This window comes from Tiliqua scincoides, chromosome 4 (genome assembly GCF_035046505.1).
Source record: "Tiliqua scincoides isolate rTilSci1 chromosome 4, rTilSci1.hap2, whole genome shotgun sequence".
Taxonomy (NCBI): Eukaryota; Metazoa; Chordata; class Lepidosauria; order Squamata; family Scincidae; genus Tiliqua; species Tiliqua scincoides.
Genome location: NC_089824.1, coordinates 57,984,966 through 58,010,984, shown reverse-complemented (window position 1 = coordinate 58,010,984; position 26,019 = coordinate 57,984,966). Strand labels below are relative to the sequence as shown.

The 26,019-nt window shown below is 42.1% G+C and overlaps 1 protein-coding gene across 8 annotated transcripts in view; it reads left to right on the top strand.

Moving 5' to 3' along the window:
• The window catches only part of EPB41L3 (erythrocyte membrane protein band 4.1 like 3), a 168,059-nt gene that overhangs the window by 102,087 nt on the left and 39,953 nt on the right, over window positions 1-26,019 (top strand). For all 8 annotated transcript variants that reach the window (XM_066623666.1, XM_066623672.1, XM_066623669.1 and 5 more), the window contains exons 4-9: window positions 14,675-14,779; window positions 16,093-16,135; window positions 20,112-20,187; window positions 21,904-22,122; window positions 22,378-22,465; window positions 23,913-24,065. In XM_066623666.1, the coding sequence (XP_066479763.1) occupies window positions 14,675-14,779; window positions 16,093-16,135; window positions 20,112-20,187; window positions 21,904-22,122; window positions 22,378-22,465; window positions 23,913-24,065 (684 nt within the window). The remainder of the gene's footprint in view (window positions 1-14,674; window positions 14,780-16,092; window positions 16,136-20,111; window positions 20,188-21,903; window positions 22,123-22,377; window positions 22,466-23,912; window positions 24,066-26,019) is intronic.

The following is a 26,019-nucleotide window of genomic DNA, read 5'->3' as shown; positions in this document are numbered from 1 at the left end:
AGCAGTGTGAGGTGGTTTGGAGACTGTACTTTCTCTTTGGATTATGTATGCATGGGCATTATGCTTTTCAGCAACTTTGAAAATGGCAGAGCAAGGAGTGTTTTAATGTAGACAAATCTACATTAAAGATTAGTATATGATTAAAGAAACAGAAATAGTTTTTGGAACTGTAGTAGAGTAGCCAAGAAAAAATGTGCTTAAAATATCTACATTTGTAGTTTAATCTGTAGTAATTTAGTTTTACTAAATTAACAGCCCAGTCATGAGCTGCCCACAGCGCCCAGGCTCTGTGGCTCCAAGGCGGGCTCCCGCTGAATCTTGCACCTCCTGCGCTACCGCGGGAGGCAACTCGGGAGAAGGGGACGTTTGTCCCCTTCCCCCGAGTAAGGGAAGCAGCCCCGCAATGCGGCTACTCTCTTTAGCGCCGACCAAAAGGTCAGTACTAAAGTAAAGGCACTTGTGTAGGGCGCACAGCCCTGCACGAGGGCCCTGGATCCTGCGGAGCACAGCTCCGCGGATCCAACTCTCTCCCTTCCCCAGCACGCCTCTCGCCCACCCCTTGGCACACCTCCCCCTCCCTGGAACGCCTCATCCACGCCCCCACCTCCTGTTCCGCACCCCTCCTCCCTCCGCACCCCACGCCCCCACCTCCCTCCCGGTGGTCTGGGAGATCGCGGAACCTGGGCCACCACCCAGCGCTAGCCCAGCACCAGCTGGCGCTAGACTAGCACTGGTGGGAGCCTGTCGGTGAGCCCCACGTTTGCATGTTTGCGACTGTGGTCCACAGCACGGAGCCATGCCGCGGACCACAGGATTGGGCTCTAAGCTCTTTATTTGAAAAAGAAAAGCTTCTCACAACTTCACAGATATATTACTACAGGCAAGTATTCAATAATTTTGGATAACTGATCAGGCCTGGGCCATTTGGAACTCTAGCCTTTGAAAATGGTTTTAAATTTTTCAGATTTAGTGATTTGAAAAAAAGGGGAAGAAAAGGCAGAAAGCAGTGTTATGTGTTTTTATTCCCATTTGTATTAATTTTAAACACTTTAAAAGTGTACTAGGTAGGTGATATAGTGTCAGCAGATACAGCATTATTTCTAACTGGAAATGTAATCTATTTTAATTTCTGGAAAATATCATAAACACCAAAATGCAGGGTTTTGTGTTTTTATTCATGCATTTTAAACACAAAATGCAGTGTTTTAATGTGTTTTTAACAAAACAAAACAAAACCAAAAAACCACCTCTACCTATGACATTTTAGGTAACTGATTTTTATTGAGTGTACTGTTTTCTGAATTGATCTCTTGTCAAATGTGCAGTAGAGGACAACGCCAGGAAACTCTTGTTGTGAGCTTTCACGTGTGTTGCATAGCTGTTTTTGTAAACTGAATCCACAACAACTTGTGGGACCAAGATAGATAATTCCAGAAGTTGCTTTCTTTGGTGTTTGTGCACACGTGCATTAAAAGAACGTTGTATATATTCATTTTATACAGGAACAATTTATGTATTCAGGACAATCTGTTTCTTGAAATCTTTCATGCGTGGTGTGATTTCTTATGTTGCTAAAGGTGGAAGGGTAGATAGTGTGACTTTCCAGGATACTCTTTTCCTCTCTTCTGAAATACACGATACAACCAATAGCAGGTGTATTATTTGTCTTTGTTACACAGGACGGAAACACGGTAGCCTGTGAATGATCTGAGGTCAAGAGAAAACACTGGTAGAAAGTGACTGGTGAGCCTGGCTGTGACCTGGTGGATTTAATGTGTCTGCCAGGGTTTCAGTGCATGCACTGAGCCTGCATGTGTTCTTTGGATTGTGCTCCTTGGGTTAAGAATGTTGGGAAGAATTTCAAAGGTAACTCTGGCTGTATAAATGCGTTCCAAATATGGCGCACCAGTAGTGCTTGTGCTGATAAAGCCATTGGGAACTTGGATTAAGATGGTGTGGATGAGGATATTGCACTATTGTTGCAGAAGGATATGGAGTAAGAAACTTGTACAGTTCCATTACATCGGTTGTGACACAAATGTTGATGATTCGGAGACTGACCTACTGCAAACAATGGAATTAGTCAGCTAGGAAGAGTGAGCATGTGCTATTGCTGTACTATAGACAAAATGTTTCTGACAACCACATACCTCTAGGCCTGTCTGTCCTACAGAGATAATTACACAGGCCTACAAAATTGAGGGTCAGAAAAGTTTTTCCCAAACTTTATGGTGGTTTGATATGAATTTGGGGTGCCGATACAAAAAATGGCATCCGTTTTGTCCTATCAGGTCTAGTTTTAGAGATATAGTACAGCCTCTTTAGTGAATGGTTCAAGTAGCTTCCTCATGAGGAAGCCATGGTGTAGGCCTCCTCATGATGAAGCTTCTTGAACCATTCACTAATGAGGCTATACTATATCTCCAAAACTAGGCGTGAGAGGGCAAAACGGATGCCGTTTTTTGAATCGGCACCCCAAATATACCCAGGAACTGGTGTAATGTTTAAGGAAGCAAAACGTGTGTTGGCCTGTGTTATGGAAGGTGCAGGATAGGGTGAAATAATGTTTCATGTTTACAGACATATTATTTTACTCTAAGGTTTAAGTAAGCAGAACTCTGTGTACTTTTCCTCTTAAAAACGTCTACTAATTTTATTTTAAAAATTAGTGTGGTTGATGCAATGCAGTTATGTATTTCAAAACTAACTGGCAAAAATTGGAACCCCTGCTAATTGGGTAAGAGGCACTTTTTCAAGTGGGTGCTGCTTTTTTTAGCAGGGGGAGAGTAACTGGCCCACCTCACCCCAGCACTGTCTGTTCTAGTGGCTGTCTGCTGGTGTTCTTTTTGCATCTTTTTAGATTGTGATCCCTTTTGGGACAGGGAGCCATTTAGTTATTTGATTTTTCTCTGTAAACCGCTTTGTGAACTTTTAGTTGAAAAGCGGTATATAAATACTATTAATAATAATAATAATAAAATCATGTAACCGAATTATCTTTGTTTTATCCAGTCAAAATCTTAGAATGAATGATAAATTGGGTTTAATACCATTAGCACCAGTTTTTTCTGTAAGAATATAAAAAGAGCCCTGCTGGATCAGGCCCAGGGCCCATCTAGTCCAGCTTCCTGTATCTCTCAGCGGCCTACCAGATGCCTCAGGGAGCACCCAAGTTACCTGCCCAAGTTACCTGCCGCTCCCCTGCTGCATCTGGCATTCTATTTACCTCGCACTCCCCTGTATCATGGCAACAGATTTGCTCTGAAAAGTACAGTCGGACCCAGGTATCTGTGGATTTGACTCTTCAAGGATGCCAGCGGATACCGGGGCCCAATTTTAAATCCCACCTTTTCGCAGCCAAACTATGTGATTTCACAGCTGTTTTTAGACCTGAAAGACCCACTTCCAGGTTGCGCAAAAAAAAACTACATATCTTTTTCCGCTGTTTATTCCATATGTACCTGTTTTTCCTTGTACAGAACCTGCTGTGGAAGATTTGTATACAGTAGAAAAGTCTGATTTTTTTTTTGATTTTTTTTTTTGGCTGCCTGCAGAATTCGGAGAGATTTCTTGCCTTTTGCAGTAAGCTGTAGCTTTTTGTTCTTGTTCAGCATTTCTTTTACACTGGAGACTGCAGTGTTGCATACAAAAATAGCTTTGCTGTAAAATGTGGCGGCTGAGTCACTATAATGGTTTTCTTCATTTCTAAAGAGGAATACTTTTTTTGCCCCATACTTGTTCACCTTATTTCTAATACTATATATTAGTAAGGTGAGGCTAGCTTGAAAATAGAGTAGATTGGAAGTAAATGAATTAAAAAAGAGGAAGGAAAGAGTGAATCATTAAGCTGGAGTCCAAAGAGGTGTAGTCAACATCTTTCCTCCATCTATCCTTTTCCTGAGGTCTTTTGGGGAGGCCTTCTTGCAGATTCCATTGCAGTCTGAGGTGCAGTTTTGAGGCCTTCTAGGTAGCAGCCCCTTCCATTTAGAATTCTTTCCTGCATGAGGTACCTCCTTGCCAATTGGTCAGAGGACTGATTCCAGCAAGCCTTCTCTGATACCTTTGATTGTGGTTTTCTGATCCCTTTGACTGCTCTAATTTTATATTTGTACCTTTCCTTTGTCCTCTGTTTTTTTAATTGCTTATTTAGCTTTTTTGTCTTGTAAATTTTTCATATTGAATTTTTTTAATTTTGATAAAAGCAGGAAATAAATAACTGCTCATGGCCTTTGTGCAACCTGACAACCAAAGGTGACTGTCAATCTCAAATTCCGTATACAGAATTCCGTATATGGCTCAAGTCTCAAATACAGAAGATATGACAAGAAACACCTTTGTTTTCAGAACTTATCAGTCCTTTGACCGGTTCTGTGGACACCTCCTATCTTGAAAAGCATAGTGTTTTGGGTGACCCCTGCACTTGCTTGGCTACTTCTGCCTTTGGGGGCTGGGAGAAAGACATATTCAAGGTGGTGGTCTTTCAAGAATGACCGACTTGTAGTAGTACTCTCTGGAATAAGAAATAGATGGTTAACTAGGGAATATCAACAATTTTAAAAGAGGGAGGTTTTCTTTCTCAGCCCCTCTCTTCTACCCCTGTGATTTCTTGTCTTCATGACAGAGCGCTTAGTCTGCTTCTTCCGCTGTCTCTGACTTTAAGAAGTTACACCCGATATCATAATGCCTACATCTTTTGGTTTAGAGAAGCTCACACTCTACTTAATCTGGAAGATTTTGTTAAGTATATTACTAATATGTAGAATAAAAGAAACTGTAAGATTCTTTGGGCACTTCTGATGGGGAGGAGAAAGGCACCCAATCCCACCCCCTTCCGGGCCCAATCCTCCCCCATTCCACCCAAAACACCCTCCCAGCACCATCTCCCACACTTCATGCCACTCAACACAAACCTACCTGTGCCAGCCAGTGCTGTGTTCAGATATTGCGCATGTCTTTGTGCTGGCATTGCTGGCTCAGAAGTAGTCACAGATGTGCCTTATGGGTTGTTTGCAACACTCAGAGCTGGTGCAGGGAGGGCTGTGCCAGCTCACAGGCAGCTTTAGATTATGTTGTAAGTTCCTCATTTCTTTGAAAGGCACTTCAGCTGCATCTGAAAGCCACATCTTCTGTCTCATGTGGCAGTCATTTAATACAGATCTTTGCTTTTATCTAGTTACCTTTACATTGAAACTGCAGGTACTAATCACATAAGTTATTCAGGTAGCCTGCCCTGGGGGGAGGAGGAGGAGAAGGGGGGAAAAAATCACTATAAGCTGCTCTGGGAACCTGTTGGCTGAAGAGTGGAGTGCTTAAATGCTTAAAATACATAAACATAGTCATTTCGTAGCTCATAGATCATTTTGTAGCTCTCTATATTTAGCCTTACTATTCCCCCAGCCACAGTGCTGAATCTAGGCCTGTTGAAGATTATGACAAAGATTGGCAAAAGCAGAAATGGATTTCTCACAATAGTGCCTGTTGATAGGTTTTAGTCTGAGTATACCAAGATGAAAGATTTAGTTATTGCTAGTCTTCTCTCCCTAAAGGTAAAAAAAAAAATATTCTGCTTGCCATTCTTCAAATCCATCTCCAGGATATATATTCATAGTGGAGTCTTTATTAGGGCTATGTTTTCTTTGTCGGATCTGTTATCCATAATTGCATTTGTGACTGAAAATCACTTTGTGGAAATTGACATAACCAACTGTAGTCTCAGCTTTGTACTTGATTAAACATTTCCCTACTGTAAAATAGTGGCACCCGGACGAACAACTCTCTGACCAGGACAATTGATGTGTAAAATTGCTTTTTCTCTTTTATGTGCAAGATATAATTAATGCTTAAGTGATGGAAACATCTTCATTATTTTTTTTACTTTAAGAGTGTCCCACACTGTACCCTTGTGTTGAGTCAGAATAATTGACTTTATAATAATCCAGCATGTCTAATTTTCAGCCTGCTTCTTCAGATCTCTACAGTTTTAGTCACTAATGATTGCTTGAATGTGTAAGTACAACATAATAGACAGTTTTCGAACTGATACATATCACCTCCAGTAGAATAGGAAAACAATGAAAACTTTATTCTGGCATTTTGACATTGGTATTGGAATAATTTGAAACTGCATTAATGTGCATGACTTTATCTACTTCATGCCTAACATCATTCTAGTACTTTGGAGTGAAGTTAGTTATCTGAAGTCATAACAAATGCAACAGTCAGGACTGTGTCTGTGCATGGACACCAGTGCCTGGGTAAAACAAGCCGCTTGATACGATTGGGCCTTAAGAGTAATAGGATACAGGCAAGACTGTGTGGGCAGAGAGAATATAGAATATTAAATAAGTTTTCATTTAAGATACTGAAGAAGTAACTCGTAAGGCCAAGAGCCTTTCCTAGTCCACTGAGAAGATGAGAAAAAGGCAGCATGAGATTATGGAGTAGTAAAGAAATTCAAAGTGCTAGTTTTAACTTTTAAAGCCCTGTAGGCTTTAAAAGTCCAGAGTATTTGAGGAACCACCTCCTTTCATACAATCCGACCCATCCTCTAAGGTCATCAGAGGGGGCCCTTCTGACTATGCCGCCACCAGTGGAGGTGAGGGGGATGGCAGCAAGAAAGAGGGCCTTCTCAGTGGTGGCTCCCTGTGTGTGGAACTCCCTCCCCCTGGAACCAAAAACAGTTCCCTCTTTAGACTCCTTTCAGCGGGGGCGTAAGACCTTTTTATTTAAAGAAACCTTTTAATGCTGACACAAGGGGGCATGGCTTTTTATTATTTTTTATTTTTATTTATTTATTTACTTTAATTTTGGGTTCCAAGTTTTATTGTGTTTTGTTGTTTTTAAATGTTTTATTTTTATACATATTTATATATATTATGTTTTTTATATGATTTCTTTTGTAAGCCGCCTTGAGTGCCCTTTACTGGGACAGAAAGGCAGGATATAAATTCTATAAATAAATAAATGACATAGTTCCATTGCTTTTTGAATCATAGGCTGGTGGAGTGTAGCCAAATGCTAAAGCTTTCAGACTTTGATTTTATTTGTGATGCTAGAAGTGAAGGGAAGCACTGATTGAAATTCAAAAACTTATTCTTTTCTTACATCCTTCATAGAATCTCCTGTTGTAAAAAACATATGCATATTAGATGAATGACTGTCTGCAACAGCTTTTGCTTGCTAGATCCTATTCAAAGACTGATGGACAGAGTATAAACTGCATTTGTGTAAAATGTATGGAAAGTACATTTACAAATACACATTTTAACAGGTGTTTTTTAAACTGTTTAGCCACTGTTGTGTCACCGTTAGGACCATGCCACCTAACACAGTGACTTTTTGATGATAATTTGAGTGTTCATGTTGGGTCACTTTCTGCATGTTAAAGAACAGCTATTAGCTATTAACGAATGTCTGTTTCTTAAAATAGAGTTTAAAGGTAGCACCTGGCCCCTACAGGCCTCCTCTAAAGCACCTTAGCCCACAGCTGTTCATTGTTGTTTATCAAAGTAGACAGATGTGTGCAGGTACAGAAATCTGCCTGCTAAAACATTTTTGATTTTTGCCCTTGCCTGACTTTTAAATGACAGGACATTGTATTGCCGTAATAAAATGCAAATGCATGCAAATTGCACAATTGAGCCTTAATATAATTCTGAACCCAGCAATTTTGTTGATATAAATCTCCCAGCCATCTTTCTCCTTTCACACATTTTGTTTTTGTCTGAACTGTTACAAAAATGGAAAGCAACAGGCACCTGAATCCTGAGCTTCCCAGCACATGCTGGAGCAGTGGTGCCAAAGCGGCTACCGCTGAATCCAGTAAGCACCAGGAAGCAGCCAAGGTCTCCCTGGGGAGACCTCTTGCCCTGAGAAAAGCCCCAGGCCCCGCAATGGGGCTTCTCAGGTCTGCGCCAGCTATTTTGCCAGCACAGACTTGAAAGACTCTGTGTTGGGCCAGAATGCCCAACACAGAGTTCACGATATGGCAGAACAGAGCACCCTGCAGTTGCACTTACCCCTGGTGGTGGTGCATTCTCTTCCTGCTGTCGCTGGGCCTGGCGCCTGACTGGCACAGGTCTAGCACCTGCACTCTCTACTCACTGGATGCCATAAAAGTGCTTTACAGCACATTTACGGCACCCAACAGTGGTGCTGGGCCAGTTTAGAATTGGACCCTAAGTGCAGACAATCTGGTTATGTATCACTTATTCCAATTTGTCTGGCAGATTGAAGTAAGTAGAGCATAATAAAAGCAAGTACTGGCTGAAGAATCTGGCTCCATCTTGAAAGCACATAATTCTGGAAATGTTATCAAAATTCATTGTTCTTACCATTTGCAGTGATCTAATGCAGCGTTTCTCAATCTGTGGGTTGCAGTCCAGTTCCTGGTTTGTCCCACAGAGCCTCCAATCAAAAGAGGTGTGATGGAAAGATCAGATAACTAACTGTCTCAATCCCTGAGGCTGTTCATTTGGGCTGCCTCTTTATGAAAAATGAATTGAGTTTTTAGAAATAAACAAATAAAAATATTATTTCTTTCTAGATCACCTTTTTAAAAGTCTCATAAAACTAGGTGGGTCCCATTTAGTGTCATTTTAAAAATTGAGCCCTGGTGCTAAAACATTTGGGAACCACTGATCTAATGAATGTGATTTAGATCCACATACTGGTGCTGAATTGAGCTCTATATATACACAAGGCTGCAGCTCAGGATTTCGAGCACGAACCAAAACCATAACCACAGATACTTAAAGCGATCTGTCTGCATTAGTTCCATGAACCTTCGTGATAATTTATCAGTGAGGACAGTTTTTCCAGTGCCTTCTATAGGGGGACAGCCCAATCCTATCCTTCCCCCTCCCTGCTGGTGCAGCAGTGCCAAAAACAGGCTAACTGTATCCAGCGGGGGGATCGGGAGGCTTTGGAGGCGAAAGGGGATTTAAATCCCTTAGACTTCCATAAACCTCCCATTCCACAATGGGTCTTCTCAGACTGCGCTAGTGATTTTGTTAGTACATACAAGTGTGAGGAAAGAGTTGGGGAGGCTGCAGAAAAGGGGGCTAGGATCTGGCATGCACTATCACCACCAGCTCTAACCATTCCCTCAACCTCCACTCTCCCATTCCTGCCCCTTTCCTTCCCATTTCATCTTCCCCTGCCCCTTTCAATTTATCATCTTACTGTCATGAGTAGGTGGCCAGGGATCTGCTGGAGCACGTAAGAAGGCTCCGGACTTCCTGGTAGTGCTCTGGCCATGTGCTACTCAGCAACTTTGCCATTTTGCAGCAGTTGCTGCCAGTGAAATACAAGTTCCACTGACAGCCCCAATAAGATTGAGGCGTGAATGTTGTGCATTTGAGGATGGAGCCAGTGTAGGAGTAAAAGTGGGTATCTTGCCTGTTTGTTTTTACCTTGGAGAATGCTATTAGCTTTTATTAATTGTATACATGGCGCTCTCTCTCTCTCTCTCTCTCTCTCTCTCTCTCTCTCTCTCTCTCTCTCTCTTTGCATAATAACCTGAAAAAATTCTGGTAAAATGGGAAATGTAGTACATAGCAAAAGAGAGTTATTTCAGTGCACTGCTTCTATCATACTAAATGTTTTCTCAAGGACTTTCTAGTCAATTTCACAGAAACTTTCTGAGGAACCAAAATAATTTGGGATTAAACCTCTAGCCTTTGGGAGAAGCAGAATGAAATGAATTTGCATAGCACAATTTATTACAACAGTAAAATTTAGATTGAAAGTAGTACTTCTACTGATGTAGGGTAATACTCATTATTTCTAAAGCAGGTAAGTTTGACATCTACTCCTGTTCCATTTTGTATGTCAATGATATTTAGTTGTTTGTTTATATAGTTTCATCTACTAACCAATAGTAGATTGTTGAGAAGATTTTGTTCAGAAATCACAGACTCTGCAGGATGCACTGTCCTAATACTACTAGATTGTCTAGAGCAGGGGTGTCAAACTCTTTTCATACAGTGGGCCAAAAAGCATTCATGCTACCTGCTGAGGCCTGGAAGTGATGTCATTAAACAGGAAGTGATGTCATTAAGCAAGTTATTACCAGAAATAAACACTTTGAAGATATACAAATCTTGATATTTTCAAGATATGTGAGAGCCCAATTGTCATGTGGACTGCCTTTTCAGCAGTGACACCATGGCATAGCTGAGCAGCTGGTGGTGGTACTGGGAGACCATGAGGGCTGAATAAAGAGTTTCCGCAGACTGAATTCAGCCCCTGAGCCTTATATTTGACACCCCTGGTCTAGAATGTGCAATCCAGATATGTTAAGAGGTCACAGAGTAATATACAGTGACTGTCTAACACAGAGTTACTGTATATTGTGATTAATCTAATAAATATATCTCCAAAGAGAGAATCTCCATTTTGTGGATATAGATTCACCAAAAGAAAAATCACTGAACTCACTCGGAGGAATGTTGTATTCTATTGACCATGTAAAGTTTCTAAACTTGTGTGTTGTCTCATGAGCAATAACAATTGTAAAGATGAAAACAATGGAACATAACATTGAGGAACAATTGCTATGCATTAGCACAGGTGCAGTTCAGCAAGTACAGAATAAACTTCTTCAAATTTTGGATAAATCTTCTGAAAGCATAAGAAAACACCTTATCAAGGTCAAAAGAAGGGCCGCCACTGGGCTGTAGGGCCCAGTGGGTAGCATACTCACTCCCTTCCTGCTCCTTCTGTCTCCTGTTTGGACATGCAGCTTACCAGGGAGAAGCCTTGGTAGACTGAATGTGCTGCCACAAACCCAGGAGATCAGACTAGCCAGAGGGGCTCCCTGGGCAGAACCCTCCTCCTACAACAATACTGAACCTCAGGCTTTCCTATCAAAACCACTCTCACAATAGCACTTGCAGAGTGAGAAGATGTGATAATCCACTGAATTTCTTATACCAGGGAACAGGCAGGCTCAAGGTTAAAGGTAAAAGATTTATTAAAAGTCCAGTAAAGGAAAAGGGGGATAATAAAACCAAATGAATAAGAAAAGAAATTAAGGAGAATTTAATTTGGTTAAAAAATACTAATTGCTAGCAGATTTCACAGAAGCACTACAGTGAATTAATCATGCATTGTTTAACTCAGAGCTTCATTGTGACTTTGAAAGAGGCTGGTTTGAAATGGATAGAGAAGACAACTCTAAAATCAACATAGATCCTTATAGTTTTTTATGTAATAAACTGCTTCTTATCTGGTCTCATCTGATCTTACCAGAATGATGGAACCACCATCTCTTTCCACTTGCATCCTGTGAGGGGTCTGTCCTGGGAGCAGATGTAGTGAGGTTCCCAGGCTATTGAAACAAGAAGCCTCTACTGCCCCACCGATAGAACTATTTGTGTTGTAGAAGATTTTGGGCACAATCCTAACCCTGCACCAATACAGCCTGTATCCTCTACAGCAGGGCTGCCCAAACCCAGGCCTACGGGCTATTTGTGGCCCTCAGGGACCCCCAATCCGGCCCCCAGGGAGCCCCTGGTCTCCAACGAGCCTCTGGCCCGCTGGAGACTTGCCGGAGCCCTCACATGCCCGACCTGGCTGCTCTTCGCACTGAGAGCGAGGAAAAGGCTAAGCACTCACAGCAGAGCAGGAGCCCTGCCCATCCACAATACTCCTATTAGGTTGGGGAGGCTGCAGCTTGAGTCCAGGTGTCGGATGGGGGTGAGAAGTTCTGGATCTGTTTGTCCTGCTTGAGTTTGGCTTGGGGGCGGGGCGGAGGGTAGGCACTGAGGAAGAACAGTAAACTGTGTGTTATGTCTATTTGTGCTGCTTGAGTGTGCTTGGGGTGGGGGGAGGGCGCTGCAAAGGAGAAATCACAGGATGTTTGAATGCCGCTGGAGAGCATGTCTACTCAGCAGTAAATCCCATCAGAGTCAGTGGGGTTTATTCCAAGGAAAGTGTGGATCCAATTGGGCTGTGAGTGCTTGGTGTTGGAGGTGGATGCTGGAGGGGAGAACTCATGGGATGTTTGAATGGGGAGGAAACCTACTGCTTTTGCTTGTTGGGGTTGCTGGCAGAGAGGGAGGAAGATGAGAGGTCTGTTTGTGAATGGGGAAATACACACAGCTCTCTGCCTGCTTCTAAGTTTGTTTGGTGCTAGGTACGGGCTAGGGGAGGGGGTGGGACTGAGAGAGGGAGACAGGCAGCTCCCTTCTCTGTGTGAATGAGGAGAAACAAACTCCTGTCCTGAGGGGGCAGGTGCCCACCAGTTCTCTGACTGATTGTGATCCTTTGCTGCTGCTTGTTGCCAGGATGGGGGGAGGGGAGAGACAGAGTAAAAACCTGCTCCTACGGGGGGGGGGGGAGAAAGGAGCCCATGCTGACTCCTCTTAAGTTTGTTCTGTACTTTTTCCCTAGGAAGAAGTGTGTTATATGTGTCAGAAATTACTTTAACAACACCCCTTTTCTGGATCTCATGTGTATTATAAATAAGCTCAGTAAAATTCATTCATTCCTATAAGTTCCATCTCTAATATACAGCAGAACCTCTTTAAGTTGACCACCCAAGGGACTGGAGGAAGGGAGGTGGTTAACATATGGAAAAAAGGCATGTAAATATTATCATGTTTAGCTCCCAGGACAGCAAATTAAAGCCCAAGTTATTATTTAGATTGGATTTTTAAAAAGTTTTATTGCAAATATCAATGAGAAGTTATCCTCTTGTGATGCTTACTATTTATATCATCTATATCAAGAGACAGAGAATAAACAGCCCACAATCAGTGTTTTTAAAAACCCCTGAAAATTCATAAGCTTAAAAAAAATTGTATGTTAAAAAAAATACTTGGTTTCATAGCAGACAGGCAGACCAATGCTATCCCTTGCCAGCCCATAGCATGCAGCATGTTACATAGCCCAACAGCTAAAAAAAACAACAACCTTTTTGCTTAGGCTGCCTGGCCTCCACTGGGTCTCCTCAGATTCTCTAAATGCCAGAAGGTGTTTGGTACAGTCCCTCACTAAAAGCTGTTGAGAAAACTCCACAGTCAGGGAATAAGAGGACAGGTTCTCTCATGAATTGGGAACTGGTTAAGGACCAGGAAACAGAGAGTGGGTGTCAATGGGCAATTGACAAAAAAAGTGGAGAGAGGTGGAAAGTGGAGTGCCTCAAGGATCTGTTCTGGGACTGGTGCTTTTCAACATCTTAAATGACCTAGAAACAGGGATAAGCAGGGAGGTGGACAAGTTTGTGGATGACACTGAACTTTTCTGAGTGGTGAAGACCAGAAGGCATTGTGAAGTGCTCCAGAAGGATCTCTCCAAACCGGGAGAATAGGAAGCAAAATAGCAGTTGTGTTTCAATATAAGTGTAAAGTAATGCACTGGTGTTGGAAACCAAAGTGAAAGGACAGTGGCTTCACTATGCACAAGCAACCTCATGTCCCTCACAACTTGGTACATGTCCAGATACAATTGGCAGCCGGTGCAGCTCTGTCGGCTATGTGCAGTGTGCCCACCTATAAAAACCGTTTTGCACACGCGCTAGCAGGCGTAGGGAAGGGATTGTCACGTGGCTTCTTGCTTTTCCAAGATGGGACAAACCAGACAAAACACAGGCCCACAGTATCGCATTCAGTGGGCAACTTACGGAGGGTAAATTAATACTCTGTGCAATAGTTGAAGTGGTCAAGATACAACTTGCGGAGGTGGTCAATATAGAGAGGTTGGTCTCCCATAGTGTATATGCATTGTCCATACTGTGAACATTAGGTCAACTTAAGGAAGTGGTCATTATAGAGAGGTGGTCAACTTTGGAGGTTCTACTGTATTCATTTATGTAAATTTATTCAAATTTGAAATGTAAATTTCCCCCATCCCCCAACACAGTGTCAGAGAGATGATGTGGCCCTCCTGCCAAAATGTTTGGACACCCCTGCTCTACAGGTTAGGAGTAGGTTGGAGGTCCTTTGGAGTAAGGATATTTTCCTCTTACTCTGTGTTGAGGCCCAAACTGTCCTATGGGGCTACTCAGATAAGAAAGAGCTATTTTAGCTGGTGCAAATCCGAGCAGCACAGGGTATTGCCAGGCTGCCTTGGGGAAGGAGGATGTAGTGTGCGTTGCTGCCACCTATCCCTCCTCCTCCCTGATCCACCCTCCCCTGCCTAGAAATGCTCAGTCCCCACCTGGAATATCTCCCTGCCATCCTCTCACCCCATCACACGGAGTGCACGGCCCGTCACAGCATTCCCCTGTACCAGTCTGCGCAGGGATCGGTGTAGGCAGACTGGTGCTAATCATTATGCTGGCATGGCCTACTCCCGAGTTGGCACAAACTTGTGTTAAGGCACACTTGCAGCATTCGGGAGCAGGCCCAGGGTGCCTGCACTGGCTCAAGTCAGTGTTTGGATTGGGCTGTTTTTATGAATGTCTTACTCAATAATAAACTGAGTATCGGTATAACTGAAACAGAAATTTCTGTCAGAATTTTTCTGATCTCAGCAACATTAGCTATATGTTCATGCTGACATCTTTCAGCTACATGTGTATGTTGCATATCTCCCTAAAAACAGGTTGTGAAAGAGACATTATTATTTTCATAAATTATTGTCTGACTGATTCTTGGGAATTGTCTTTATTTTTGATGGGTTATGTGTTTTTAAACTCTAAAATGTTTCCTCTCCTGCATTTCCATAGAAACGCTCAAAGGGCCAGGTGCTGTTTGACAAAGTTTGCGAACACCTGAATCTCTTGGAGAAAGACTATTTTGGGCTAACATACCAAGACATGGAAAACCAAAAGGTAAAGTTAACCAATAATTTAGGAAATTCATTAAATAAGAATGAAATGGAGGAAAGCTGTGAATAATTGAAGCTTATCAACCTAGTTACATAAGACTATGACTGTGAAGGTGTGTGATTTTTTAGAAAATTCAATTCAGGAGTTACGACTACTTGGAGGATATTGCTTTATTTACATCTTCTCATGTTACTGAAGAGGCAGAAGTTGTCTATTGTCTTATACGTATATTCCAGGTGTGTCTGATTTATTTCAGTGCCCACATGGATGTTTAAAAAATATCTCACCTTGATTTTTTACATTATATTGCTTCATATGAATGTTGTGACACACAAGCTGATTTATTATCGCTACTAGTTTCCTTCAAGACTCATGTTATGTTGACAGTACTTTTAAGTAGGTGCTGCCACACAAAAGTTTAGAGTCCTCTGGGTATGTTTTATCCATTGCAAAACAGCCCAAAAACATATTTAGAGTTTGGAAAAAATGAGCAGTTATCCTCTGCAGTTGAAGCACAAAATTAGGAACAGATTGCCCAGACGTGGTATATGCTTTGGGGAGGGTGATTTTGGGAAGGAACTTAGGCTTCTGTGGGGAAGTTCTACTCTGAGCATTGCAGATTTGTGACCAGTATGTTGTGAAACGGGGAAATGAGAGAGGACAAAGGCAAAGGTCACCTTCACTTTGGTTGATACTATGCAGTGATATGTAAATCCTCATGGACATGTTCCAAAAAAGCACATATGCCATGTCCTCAATGAAACTGATCCCTCCTCTTGAGAAACAGAAATGGCAGTTTCCCCTCTGTGCCCCCAGTCAAAGATGGCTTTTAATAAATACTAAAGGGTGTCAGATTTTTTCAAACATTTTCTGAACCAAATCCTCAAAGAGCTGCAATACACATATGCATAAATGGGCTTTTTGATTAACAGCCTTAAGGATAATACTTAGCGTGTTTCAAATGCACACTGTAGTACATGCAGGCATCTTGTAAAGTGCTCCATTTTTATTAGTCTCATATTTGATGTTAACTGAGAGAATAGTAGCTTGTTTAACTAGTGAGATCATGGTGGAGGTAACATGAGACTTCACAGATCACATCACATAGCCGATACAGCCGATCTCTGTTTCTTTTGGAAACCAAGCACATATTGGGCATGCTTCACCCAATGTTAAACACTTTTGGTCCTTACACTTAAAAGTATATTCAACCTCAGGTGGATAAACTGTATTTTACTTTGCTTCATTTCCTAATATGAAAATTAAGATGCAGTGTTTGAACATCTTGTTGAAATATTTAAAATTCTTCTTTTCAGAATTGGTTGGACCCAGCCAAGGAAATAAAAAAGCAAATCCGAAGTAAGTTGTGACCATTCATTTATTAGTGAAGTGTGAGTTACAGGATTTTCTCACTACATGAATTTTAGATGATTGTTTGCTACATTTCAAGTACAGCGGTGCCTCGCAAGACGAATGCCTCGCACACCGAAAAACTCGCAAGACGAAAGCGTTTTTGCGATTTTTCCTGGTGACTCGCAAGACGAATTTTTCTATGCCGTGCTTCGCAAGACGAATTTTTTCTATGGCCGTGCTTCGCAAGACGAATTTTTAAAATTAAAAAGTTGAGGTTTTTGTGCTTGAAATTTTTGAAATCCTCTGTACAGTATGTATGCCTTTAAAGAGCACTTAATAAACACTTTGTAAACCAAATTTGACTTTGTTCTGACTTTTTTTGCCCATAGGAACACATTAATTAAATTTCAATGCATTCCTATGGGAAACCGCGCTTCGCAATAGGAAACGACTTGCGGAACGAATTAATTTCGTCTTGCGAGGCACCACTGTATTATAAAGCATTGTTTAAATAAACCTTTGAGGGTTCATGGACAGATAATACCTATTACTATAAGGCGGGGTCTCAAACTTGTTTCGTATAGTGGGCCAAATAGTATTCATGATTCCTGCTGGAAGTCAGATGTCTGGAAGTCAGTGGCGGACTTGCCTGCAAAGGTCTGTAATGCTGATCTTGCCCACGCTTTGCCCCCCCACCTCCAAAGTGTGTTGGAGCCTCTTGTGACTGTAACACTGGTTGGGGAAGCATTCTGAGGCTTTCCCACAATCTTAAACTGTACTTCCGGAAAACCAGAACCAACATCCAACCATGTTGGGATGTTCAGTGAAGCTTCCCATGCTGACCTAGCGTCATGCGGACTCTGCCTGGGGCATTTGCATCATTTGCCCAGCACTAGGTCCCTTGCTGCTGGAGTGTCATCATTAAATAGGAAGTGATGTCATTAAGCAGGTGGTCAGAAATAAAGCCCTTTGTTATCACATTGAAACTCATTAGCTACAAATAGCAGAAGAGAAGATGTGCAAAACAGCAGAGAAGATGTGCAAATCCTTATCATATATTCACGGTATGGAAGTGCCAATTATCTATCAGGCCTCCCATTGGCAACGCTGCTTCTGCCACATCACTTCTGCCGCAGCATCACTCGGCAGCTGAGAGGTGGTCTGCGAAGTGACACCTGGGGAGAACTGGCACTGCTGAAAGGGCAGCCCACATGATAATTGGTCTCTCCCAGCACTTGGGCAGAATCTCCCTCTCACCCCCTTTGGTCTGCCCCTTCCTCTGTAGCGTTCCTTGCCTTCTGCAGCCTCCTTCCATCTCTCCCACCCAGAGCCTCAGCAGAAGTAGCACTGCTGAAAAGGCAGAACTGGAACAATTATCACAGGGGGCAGATGAAGACCTTCCAGGGGGTGTTTCTGGCCCACAGGCATTACATTTAACATCCCTGTTATAAAGGCTTAGCCACACATTCATTTTTGAATCATGGAAACAGCATGGGTTGGTGTACTTTAACTGTAACTTACAACCTATAGTTTCTTCCTGTATTGGTTTCATTTCTTCCTTGTGTGTGCAAGATTCTTTGTATTCTAGTTATTGGTATAGTGCAGCATTTTTCAAACTGTGGGTTGTGACACAATTTTTGGTGGGTCGCATAGTGCTGCCTGCTGCCCCGCCAATACTTCCTGGTAGCCAAGCTTTCTCTTTTTAAAAAAATATGTGTAGAAATTTTGACCCACTCTGGGCCTCATTCTGTTGTGTTCTCACTGATGAAAATATGCTTGTTAGCAAGAATACAATGAGATGAGGGCCAGAAGGGGGTCAACGACAGCCATGCATTGCTTTCAGTGGCACTCTTCGCATTTTAAAAATGTGAAAGTTCAGCAGCCTGGAAGCTTTGCTGTTGATCACAGCAACAATGTTTTATTCAACTGTATTAGAACAGTTTGACTATTAGTGCACACACCAATTCCCAGTTGAGGCACTTACAGCCCCCAAAAATTCCTGTACCAAACTTCAAAAGTGCTTCCATATAGCCAAGCTGTAATGTGAGAATCATCTCCATTGTAGGCTTTCAGCTGTATTTTAAATCTCTGTAGGCTTGTTACATCTCTTTATCTTTTTGTTGTTTGGTATAAAAATGATTTAAAATCAGTACATTTTGTGAGAATAAAACAGTGTTACATTTTCAGGGGTATGCAGTGTGCAAAAGCTCACAAGGAAGCTTTTCAGGCCAATGCAAAAATCAACAAAAGACTGTGCCTTTAGAATTCTTCATCTTTTCCTTGCACTTTAAAATTGATCTTTCTAGAAGTATTTTCTATAAGAAATTTTGGTATCGAAGTTAGTCCACAAAATAGATACATAATTGCAGACGTTTCTGTCACCAGTGCCTACCTTTTAAAAGAACCTGTGCCCTCTTTGAAAATCTGAAAGTGCCTTGAACAAACCAGGTATCAGGGCAACCAAGTTTAAGATGTAAGAATGTTTTTGTGGGTTTGATGAAATTCTTATGCAATGCAGTTTCTATAGCAAACAGATGTCCATGTTCTTTCTCAATAACACTTCACAAATAAAACATTTCCAATGCCCAAGTGTATGCAAGCAGTTACATTTTGTAGCAAGCATTCTCCATCTGGGATTAAAATATTGTTTCAGTTTCACAAATGTTAATTTATAAGCGGAGTGGCATACGTCTTGTAAAGAAAACATTTAATAAAATCTAGATGCAAAAATATCTCCTGCACTACAAAATTTCTGCTGCCTTTTTAGAGTTATGTGAAAACAGCTTCTTTCAGCAGTATATATAGATCCTTTAATTCAAGGGATTGCCAGTTACACTGGATAGCTTGAAGAGCCACTTTTTGTATCTTCAGCCTTTGAGTATGCCTGCTACAGCAGCAGGTGAAATGTTGGGTATTGGCTGTTTTATTTGACCGCAGCCTATTATCTAAACTAGTAAGTTTTGATGCTATGAATGCCGGCCGTGAAAGCCTCAGGATTTACAGAATTTACCAGTTTGGACGAAAATGATTAGCCTCAATCCTGATTTTAGGGAAGAGAATCACATGCATAATGGGAATGGAAGATCCCGAGGCTTCTGACTATTTTTCTTGTAATGTCAAATTACCTTCCTACATTCATTCCAGTTTTATTGTTCATACTAAAAGTTATTTAAAATCTTCAGAAACTCTTATATTAAAATGATTAAATTCATAAGCCTCCCATTTCCAAGCTGTGACTCAACGGAGTCATATATGAACTAAGAAGGGAATTACTGTCACAGCTGGAGCTCTCTTTTTAGTTTTCAATGTTGCAGATGAGGTAACACACTTATAAAACTTACGGTCCAATCCTATTGAGCTGGTGTGTCTGCAGAACGTGCATTCTGCTGTTGCAAAGGTTCCACGAAGCACTTTGGCATACCTGCAGGAAGGCCAGAGCCTTTCCCTGACACTCATGGGGATGCCTTCCTGACCAGATAAGTTCAGGTTAGGTGCAAGGTGGGAGGGGTGGCACAGGGCAGGATGGTTATAGGCTGGGGTGAGTGGATTAGGCCCAGGAAGGGTGCAGAATCAGCAGTGCCATGGACTCTGTACTCTATCCCCCTTCTTGGGCCTGATCTTCTGACACAGATCAACTCAAACGTGCACCAGAATCCTAACCCCGTTTCTTCCCCATTCCCTCTCTTTTACTCTCCTCAGAATGCAGTGCCCACTCCACTGCTGCAGCTGCATTGGCAGGGATTAGTTAGAATTGGTCTGCTAGTCAAGTAAACAGTGCCTACAGTTTTATGGACACCACAAGTCAATTACTATTTGCTGAGAGCCAAATCAGTTCCCTGGCAGAGAAATGTTATTAATGGTTGTGAGTTGTGTAATGAAAAAACTGAAGAAACAGACTTTATATTTCTTATTCAATCCACATAGATAGCCATAACTGGACACAGTGCACAAAGAATCCCAACAATCCTTTGTTTTCTTCCAGGTGGTGCGTGGCATTTCTCATTTAATGTGAAATTCTACCCTCCTGACCCTGCCCAGCTTTCTGAAGATATTACCAGGTATTTCAACATGGACGCTCTTCCTTAATTGTGTTTTAAAATAGTTATTGTGAATGAAATTAACTGCCATTTACCCAACACTTATAACTGCATTGTCAGGTGATCATTATTTACCATTATGTTAACCCTAACTGGTAGTAGACAAAGGTGTTGTAGATATTGGAACTTCTCCTCCTCCCTCAACTGAAAGTCAGGCCTCATTCATAACTGGCTTGATTTCAGTTGACTCTTGACTCTTACCCTTGCTGCCTAGGGGAGTAGTGTTGCAATGACTGTGCAGCAGCAGCAGAGGCCTCAATTTTAAGGCATCTGCCACAGGGAGGTCTGGAAACTGTGATGTGCCACTTCTGATTCAGCTGAGCCAGAAACAAACTATAGTTTTGCAGTTTTGTCAACAGCAAGGGAGGTTTCAGGCATGTTAGTCTCTGTTGCTGCTAAACTGCTGGAAATTTGTCTCTAGCCTGCCTCACTGTTGTTTTTCCCCTCTGTTTCAAGGTAAGTTTGGGAAAATGACAACAGCATTTCCCTCTGAACAGCATTTCCCCCCCAATAGCACTGATAACAGTGGAGGATAAATAGGATGTTCCCTAGGCTTGGTCTTTCTGAGCTTTCTCTCTGAGCTTTTCTCCAAAAAAGACCCCTGAAAAAACTGAGACAAGGAGAGCATAAAAAGAGCAGCAGCATTAAAGTGTTTGCTACACCAAAATAACACTTATGAACTGATAAAGGTAAACTCAGAGAGTAGTTTGTCTGGTGCAACAAGCGAACAGTACAAACTTTGATTGTCCCTTTCAGTTAGTGTTAACTAAAAAGTAGACAGAAGAGGAAACATGACTACAATTCAAATGCAGTGACTTGTCTCTCTTCAGAAATAGTAACTGCTGTGCCCAAAATAGAAAACATGGTCTTGCATACAAGATCATTTTCTGTCTCACACATCCACATGCCCAATCCTATGGAGTCACTGTGCCACCAGAACTTGCAGTCCAGCAGCGCAAGTGCTTTACAGCTGTCACAAAAGGCAACATGCCATAGAGAGCAGCCAGGCCACCACAGCAAGAGGCCACGGCTATGTCCCAGTGGAACCAAGTCCAGTGCTGGCAAGTGCAGGGGCAGCCGGATCAGGGTGAGGAGAAATGGGGCAGACTGGGGCAGGAAAGGTGTGATCAAGGCTGGGAAGGGGGGTGGTATCTGCAGCAGCACCACCAATATCCTATCCACCTTCTGGTTTCACTCGCACTTCTGCCAACAAAATCACTGGCACATGTTTCGAGTAGACCTATTTGAGCAGTGGATGCTTACCCCCAAGCAAGGGACTGCTCCCCCTTCCAGGACTGCCCCCTTCCATAGGGGGCAGCATGTAATCCAGTGGTACAGTTGCATCAGCCATGTGGGTTTTAGCTAGGATTGGGTAGTGAGTCATAACAATCCATGGAATCAGATAAGAAAAGAATGATTTTGTGCCTCTCCTCTCTTCCCTTTCTCTTCCTCACCCCCAGAATCACAGCAACCTGCCCTGCTTCCTCTTACTGCATTTAATTTAACAGATGCTGTTTCATCATGGATGAATTGATTAAGCAAAGTCATAAAGAAATCTTTTGGTTCAAAAGACATTGTGTGGCAGATTTTAAGATGATGTACAGCTGGTTATAAAATTATATACTCTCTGTGCTTATTTCTGAAGGTGTTTGTGTCTTTTTTTCTTTCTTTTTGCAGGTACTACCTCTGCTTGCAGTTGAGAGATGACATCGTCTCTGGACGGCTGCCATGTTCTTTTGTTACACTTGCGCTGTTGGGCTCCTACACTGTTCAGTCAGAACTTGGAGATTATGATCCTGATGAATATGGAAGCGATTATGTCAGCGATTTTCGTTTTGCACCAAATCATACAAAAGAACTGGAAGACAAAGTAATAGAGCTTCACAAAAGCCACAGGTGAGATAAGCAGAGGAAGATGAATGTGCATAGGACAGTTCTTTTTGAATTTGACACTTATTCATGAAAAGTGTGCTGAATTTGCACTGAGGAAAAATAAAATCAGTGACAATTTGACAATACAATAATATTGTACTTCAGTCTAAAGGTAGAAAATAAGAAATTTTATGATGTTTAAATTTTTATATTAAAAATGTTTCCTGGGAAATGCACAAGTTCATTTTATATATTTTCACTCATGCTGATCATCTTTAGGGGAATGACACCTGCAGAGGCTGAAATGCATTTCTTGGAGAATGCAAAAAAGTTATCCATGTATGGAGTAGATCTTCACCATGCAAAGGTACAGATTGTAGACAGAGCTCACGTTCACAATGCAGCCTGATTATGTTGCATTTTTCAAATGAAGTGTTTCAGTATAAAAGTCTAGTGACTTTTATTTCACATCAGTGAGTTTTCCAGCATTATATTATGGTGCACAGATGATAAAATAAAAATGCTAAAGTACTTTTAACTAAAGTAAGTCCTACTCTGATTTCTGCTAAAAGCAAATTACTCAGTTACCCCACTATGGCAATTCCCAGCTCCAGCCTTTTTTGTTTTCAACACCCAGTTAAGAAAAAGCACTTCTGATTCTGACAAATTGCTTATACACCTACCCCTTCTGGACCTGGGCAGATCAAACCTTCAACTACTGTTTCTGGAATCCCTACAGAGGAATCCAAGACATTTCTGCTCCGAAATAAGGCTCATTAAATTCATTGAGGAGTGGTATAGGATTGTAGCCTTACTATTCAAACCTATAAGGTTTACTCAAAAGTTCCACTGTGTTCAGTGGGGCTTACTCTTAGGTAAATGTGTATAGGATACACCTGAGAGTAAGCCCCATTGAACTTAGTGGGACTTACTTCTGAGTAAGCATATATAGAATTGCGTTGTTACAACCCAATCCTAAGCTTCCCAGTGGCCAGAGGAACAGTGGTGCCAAAATGACAACTGCTGTATCTTGCAGGCACCAGGAAGCTGCCAGAGGTCTCCTCGGGGAAAGGGGACAGTAGTTCCCTTCCCCGAGTAAGGGTGCAGGCCCCATAATGGGCTTCCTTGAGTCTGTGCTGGCTTTTTTGGCTTTTCAGCCCGACAGGGAAGATAGGATCCAGTGGAAGAAGCCACTGCCGGTCCTAGCCCCCTCCCGGAACAGTTTCTCCCCCCACCCTCCTCCCACCACAGAATGCCTTGCCTCTTCCCCCTACCCTCGAAAGCTAACACCACTGCCTGGCAGTTTCACTAACTCCTGGCATCGTCCTTCTGGTGCTGGCCCAGAGCCAACTAGCACTGGCCTGGCACCTGCACTCCTTCCTCCCTTTGTGTGTAAAGGTGCTTTGCAGCACATTTACCACACCTGGAGCTCAGCGCTAGCACTAATGCTCATAGGATTGGGCCCTTAGTCTCTGGTCTCTCTCTCTCTCTCTCTCTCTCTTGCCATTTCATTGCATGTGCCCTAGGGATGCAAAGGGATTAGTATTTTCTGGCATACATAGGGTTGCTTAGTACTCTGGCAGAAAAAGGAAAGCTAATTTGATCCGTGTCCTGTTCATCAAACTGAACAAAAAAATTCATATTTTGTTATTGATATTGATATCAATATTGAAATATTGATAATGCTGTTATGAAACTAAAGGCCTATGACTTTTCTATTGCGCTTGACTCTGAAATTGAAACATGGCATCTCTAAAAACATTAAACAATGATACAGGCAACTCACTTTATTTTATTGATATACTTATTTATAGGATTCTGAAGGAGTTGAAATTATGTTAGGGGTTTGTGCAAGTGGTCTCTTGATATATCGGGACAGACTCAGAATAAACAGGTTTGCCTGGCCGAAGGTTCTCAAAATTTCATACAAGAGAAACAACTTCTATATCAAAATTCGACCAGGGGAGGTAAGTTGACTTCAGTGAACTGAACATCTACAATATTTCTTGCTTCAAAGTCTTGCTTATATTTATTTTTTTCTTGTTATACTCACACATACACCTTACTATTAAAAATTGTCAAGGCAGTTTCCAACAAAAAACAATAAAATAAAATAAAAACAGTTGCAGGAGACAGGAATTGCAGGCACAGTCTGATCCAGTAAAATTAGTTTTAAAGCAACCAGCACCTGTTGAAACTAAAGATGCTGTGAAACAAAGGCATGTTTAAGCAGCAAGGTCTTTGCCTGGCAGCAGAAGGCCAACTGAGAGAAAGTATGAAAAGGCCTGCCTTCCGAAGCCAGTATTCAGACACGAGAAGACCCTCTTCCACATCCCAACAATTTGGATATCAGTGTGACATAGAGGAGGGCCTCTGCAGAGGATCTTTATAAGTGGGCAGGCTCCTATGGATAAAGGCAAGCCTTACCTGTTCATGCCTGCTTGCCTATTGTGTTTGATTTCATGGTAGAAATTAGTGCAGTACGAATATATAGTAATATTCTTTGGATCTCAGACTTACTGCTTAAACTTAATGTGGCTTGTCCATGAGCTCAGTACAACTTTTTATTAGTGTTAGCAGGTTTTAGAAATCTAAAGCATATATGGAAATCTACTTTAGTAACTGAGCATTGATCTCAGTAAATACGCCTTCCAAAATAGTTGTGGAGTACATACTCTAGCTTATCTGTCCATACAAGAGTCAGTTTCTTAACTAGCTATTAGTCTTCACAGAGCATTGTTGAAAGATTGCCCTCTGGTAGCATGATTAGGGTCATAGCTAAGGTTGACACCATAAGATAGCAATAGCTGTTGCTGTTTCTTCCTGGAACATTTCCTCTCCTCCCATAATTGCACCCTCACATGCCCCTTTCTCTTTTAATAATTTCCTCTAGGTCTTCTCCCTCTTCAGTGTATATGTGAATGGCTAAGAGACATATAAGTTGCTTTTATTTTGATTCTCCTTCCCTGCATTTATAAAATAATCCCCACAATGGTTGGCATCCTTCAGTCTCGGAAGACTATGGTATTGCGCTCTGAATAGTGGTTCTGGAACAGTGTCCTCTCCAGTGCGCAAAGCCTGGGTAGAGTAGATATGGAGGATAGACTGTTACCCATGTAGCAAATCCCCCCTCTCCACATTGCTGAAATGGTCTAGTGGAAAGGCAGAGGCCAATATGGTTGGTTCCAGCAGCGTCACAGGAGTTGCCAGAACGTGACTGTGTTCAGCCATGTTCAGTCCTCAGGGACTCTGGTTCTGGATTTTGCCTCGAGGTTGACTCCTGAAGCGTTTTCCATAACTGGATGTAGCCACAAGGCAGTGGAGGTTTGGGATCAGAGTTTTCCTTCTCTCAGATGAGCTGCCTTCCCAGGCTAATGAGTCCCATCTACCCAGTGACTGTTTAGTCGCCTCTTATGACAAGTACAGCCAAACTGAGGGCCTATTCTTATCCCCCAGCCCCCAGGGATGAAGGGAATGGAGGTGGTTCCACTGGGGCAATAAAAACGTTCCCCACAATAAAAACATGCGTATTGCACTTTCAGCCTTTCCTCCCTCTTCCTTCCATGCTAAACCATGGGGTTGTGCCTTTGTCCACTGTACAGGGTCATAGAACACAAAATAGATTTTCCCCTGAATGCAAGTTAATGCATCTGTGGAACGCTTACCTGGTAACAGTTCCCAACCATAGGTCATAAACCAGGTCAATCCAGACTATTTCAGTTCCACAACTGGACCTGAAAGCAGACTGGAAAGGATCAAAATGATCAGTATCATCCAGGGAAAGCTGCTTGCTCCATCATTTTCGCAATAATGGCAAATGTAGCCATAGCTAATTTTTGCCTTGGGTAGTGTGATCCAAAAATGACTTTTTAAGCAACAAGAGCTGCCTTGACCACTAGTGATACTTCACCTGTCTCAAGG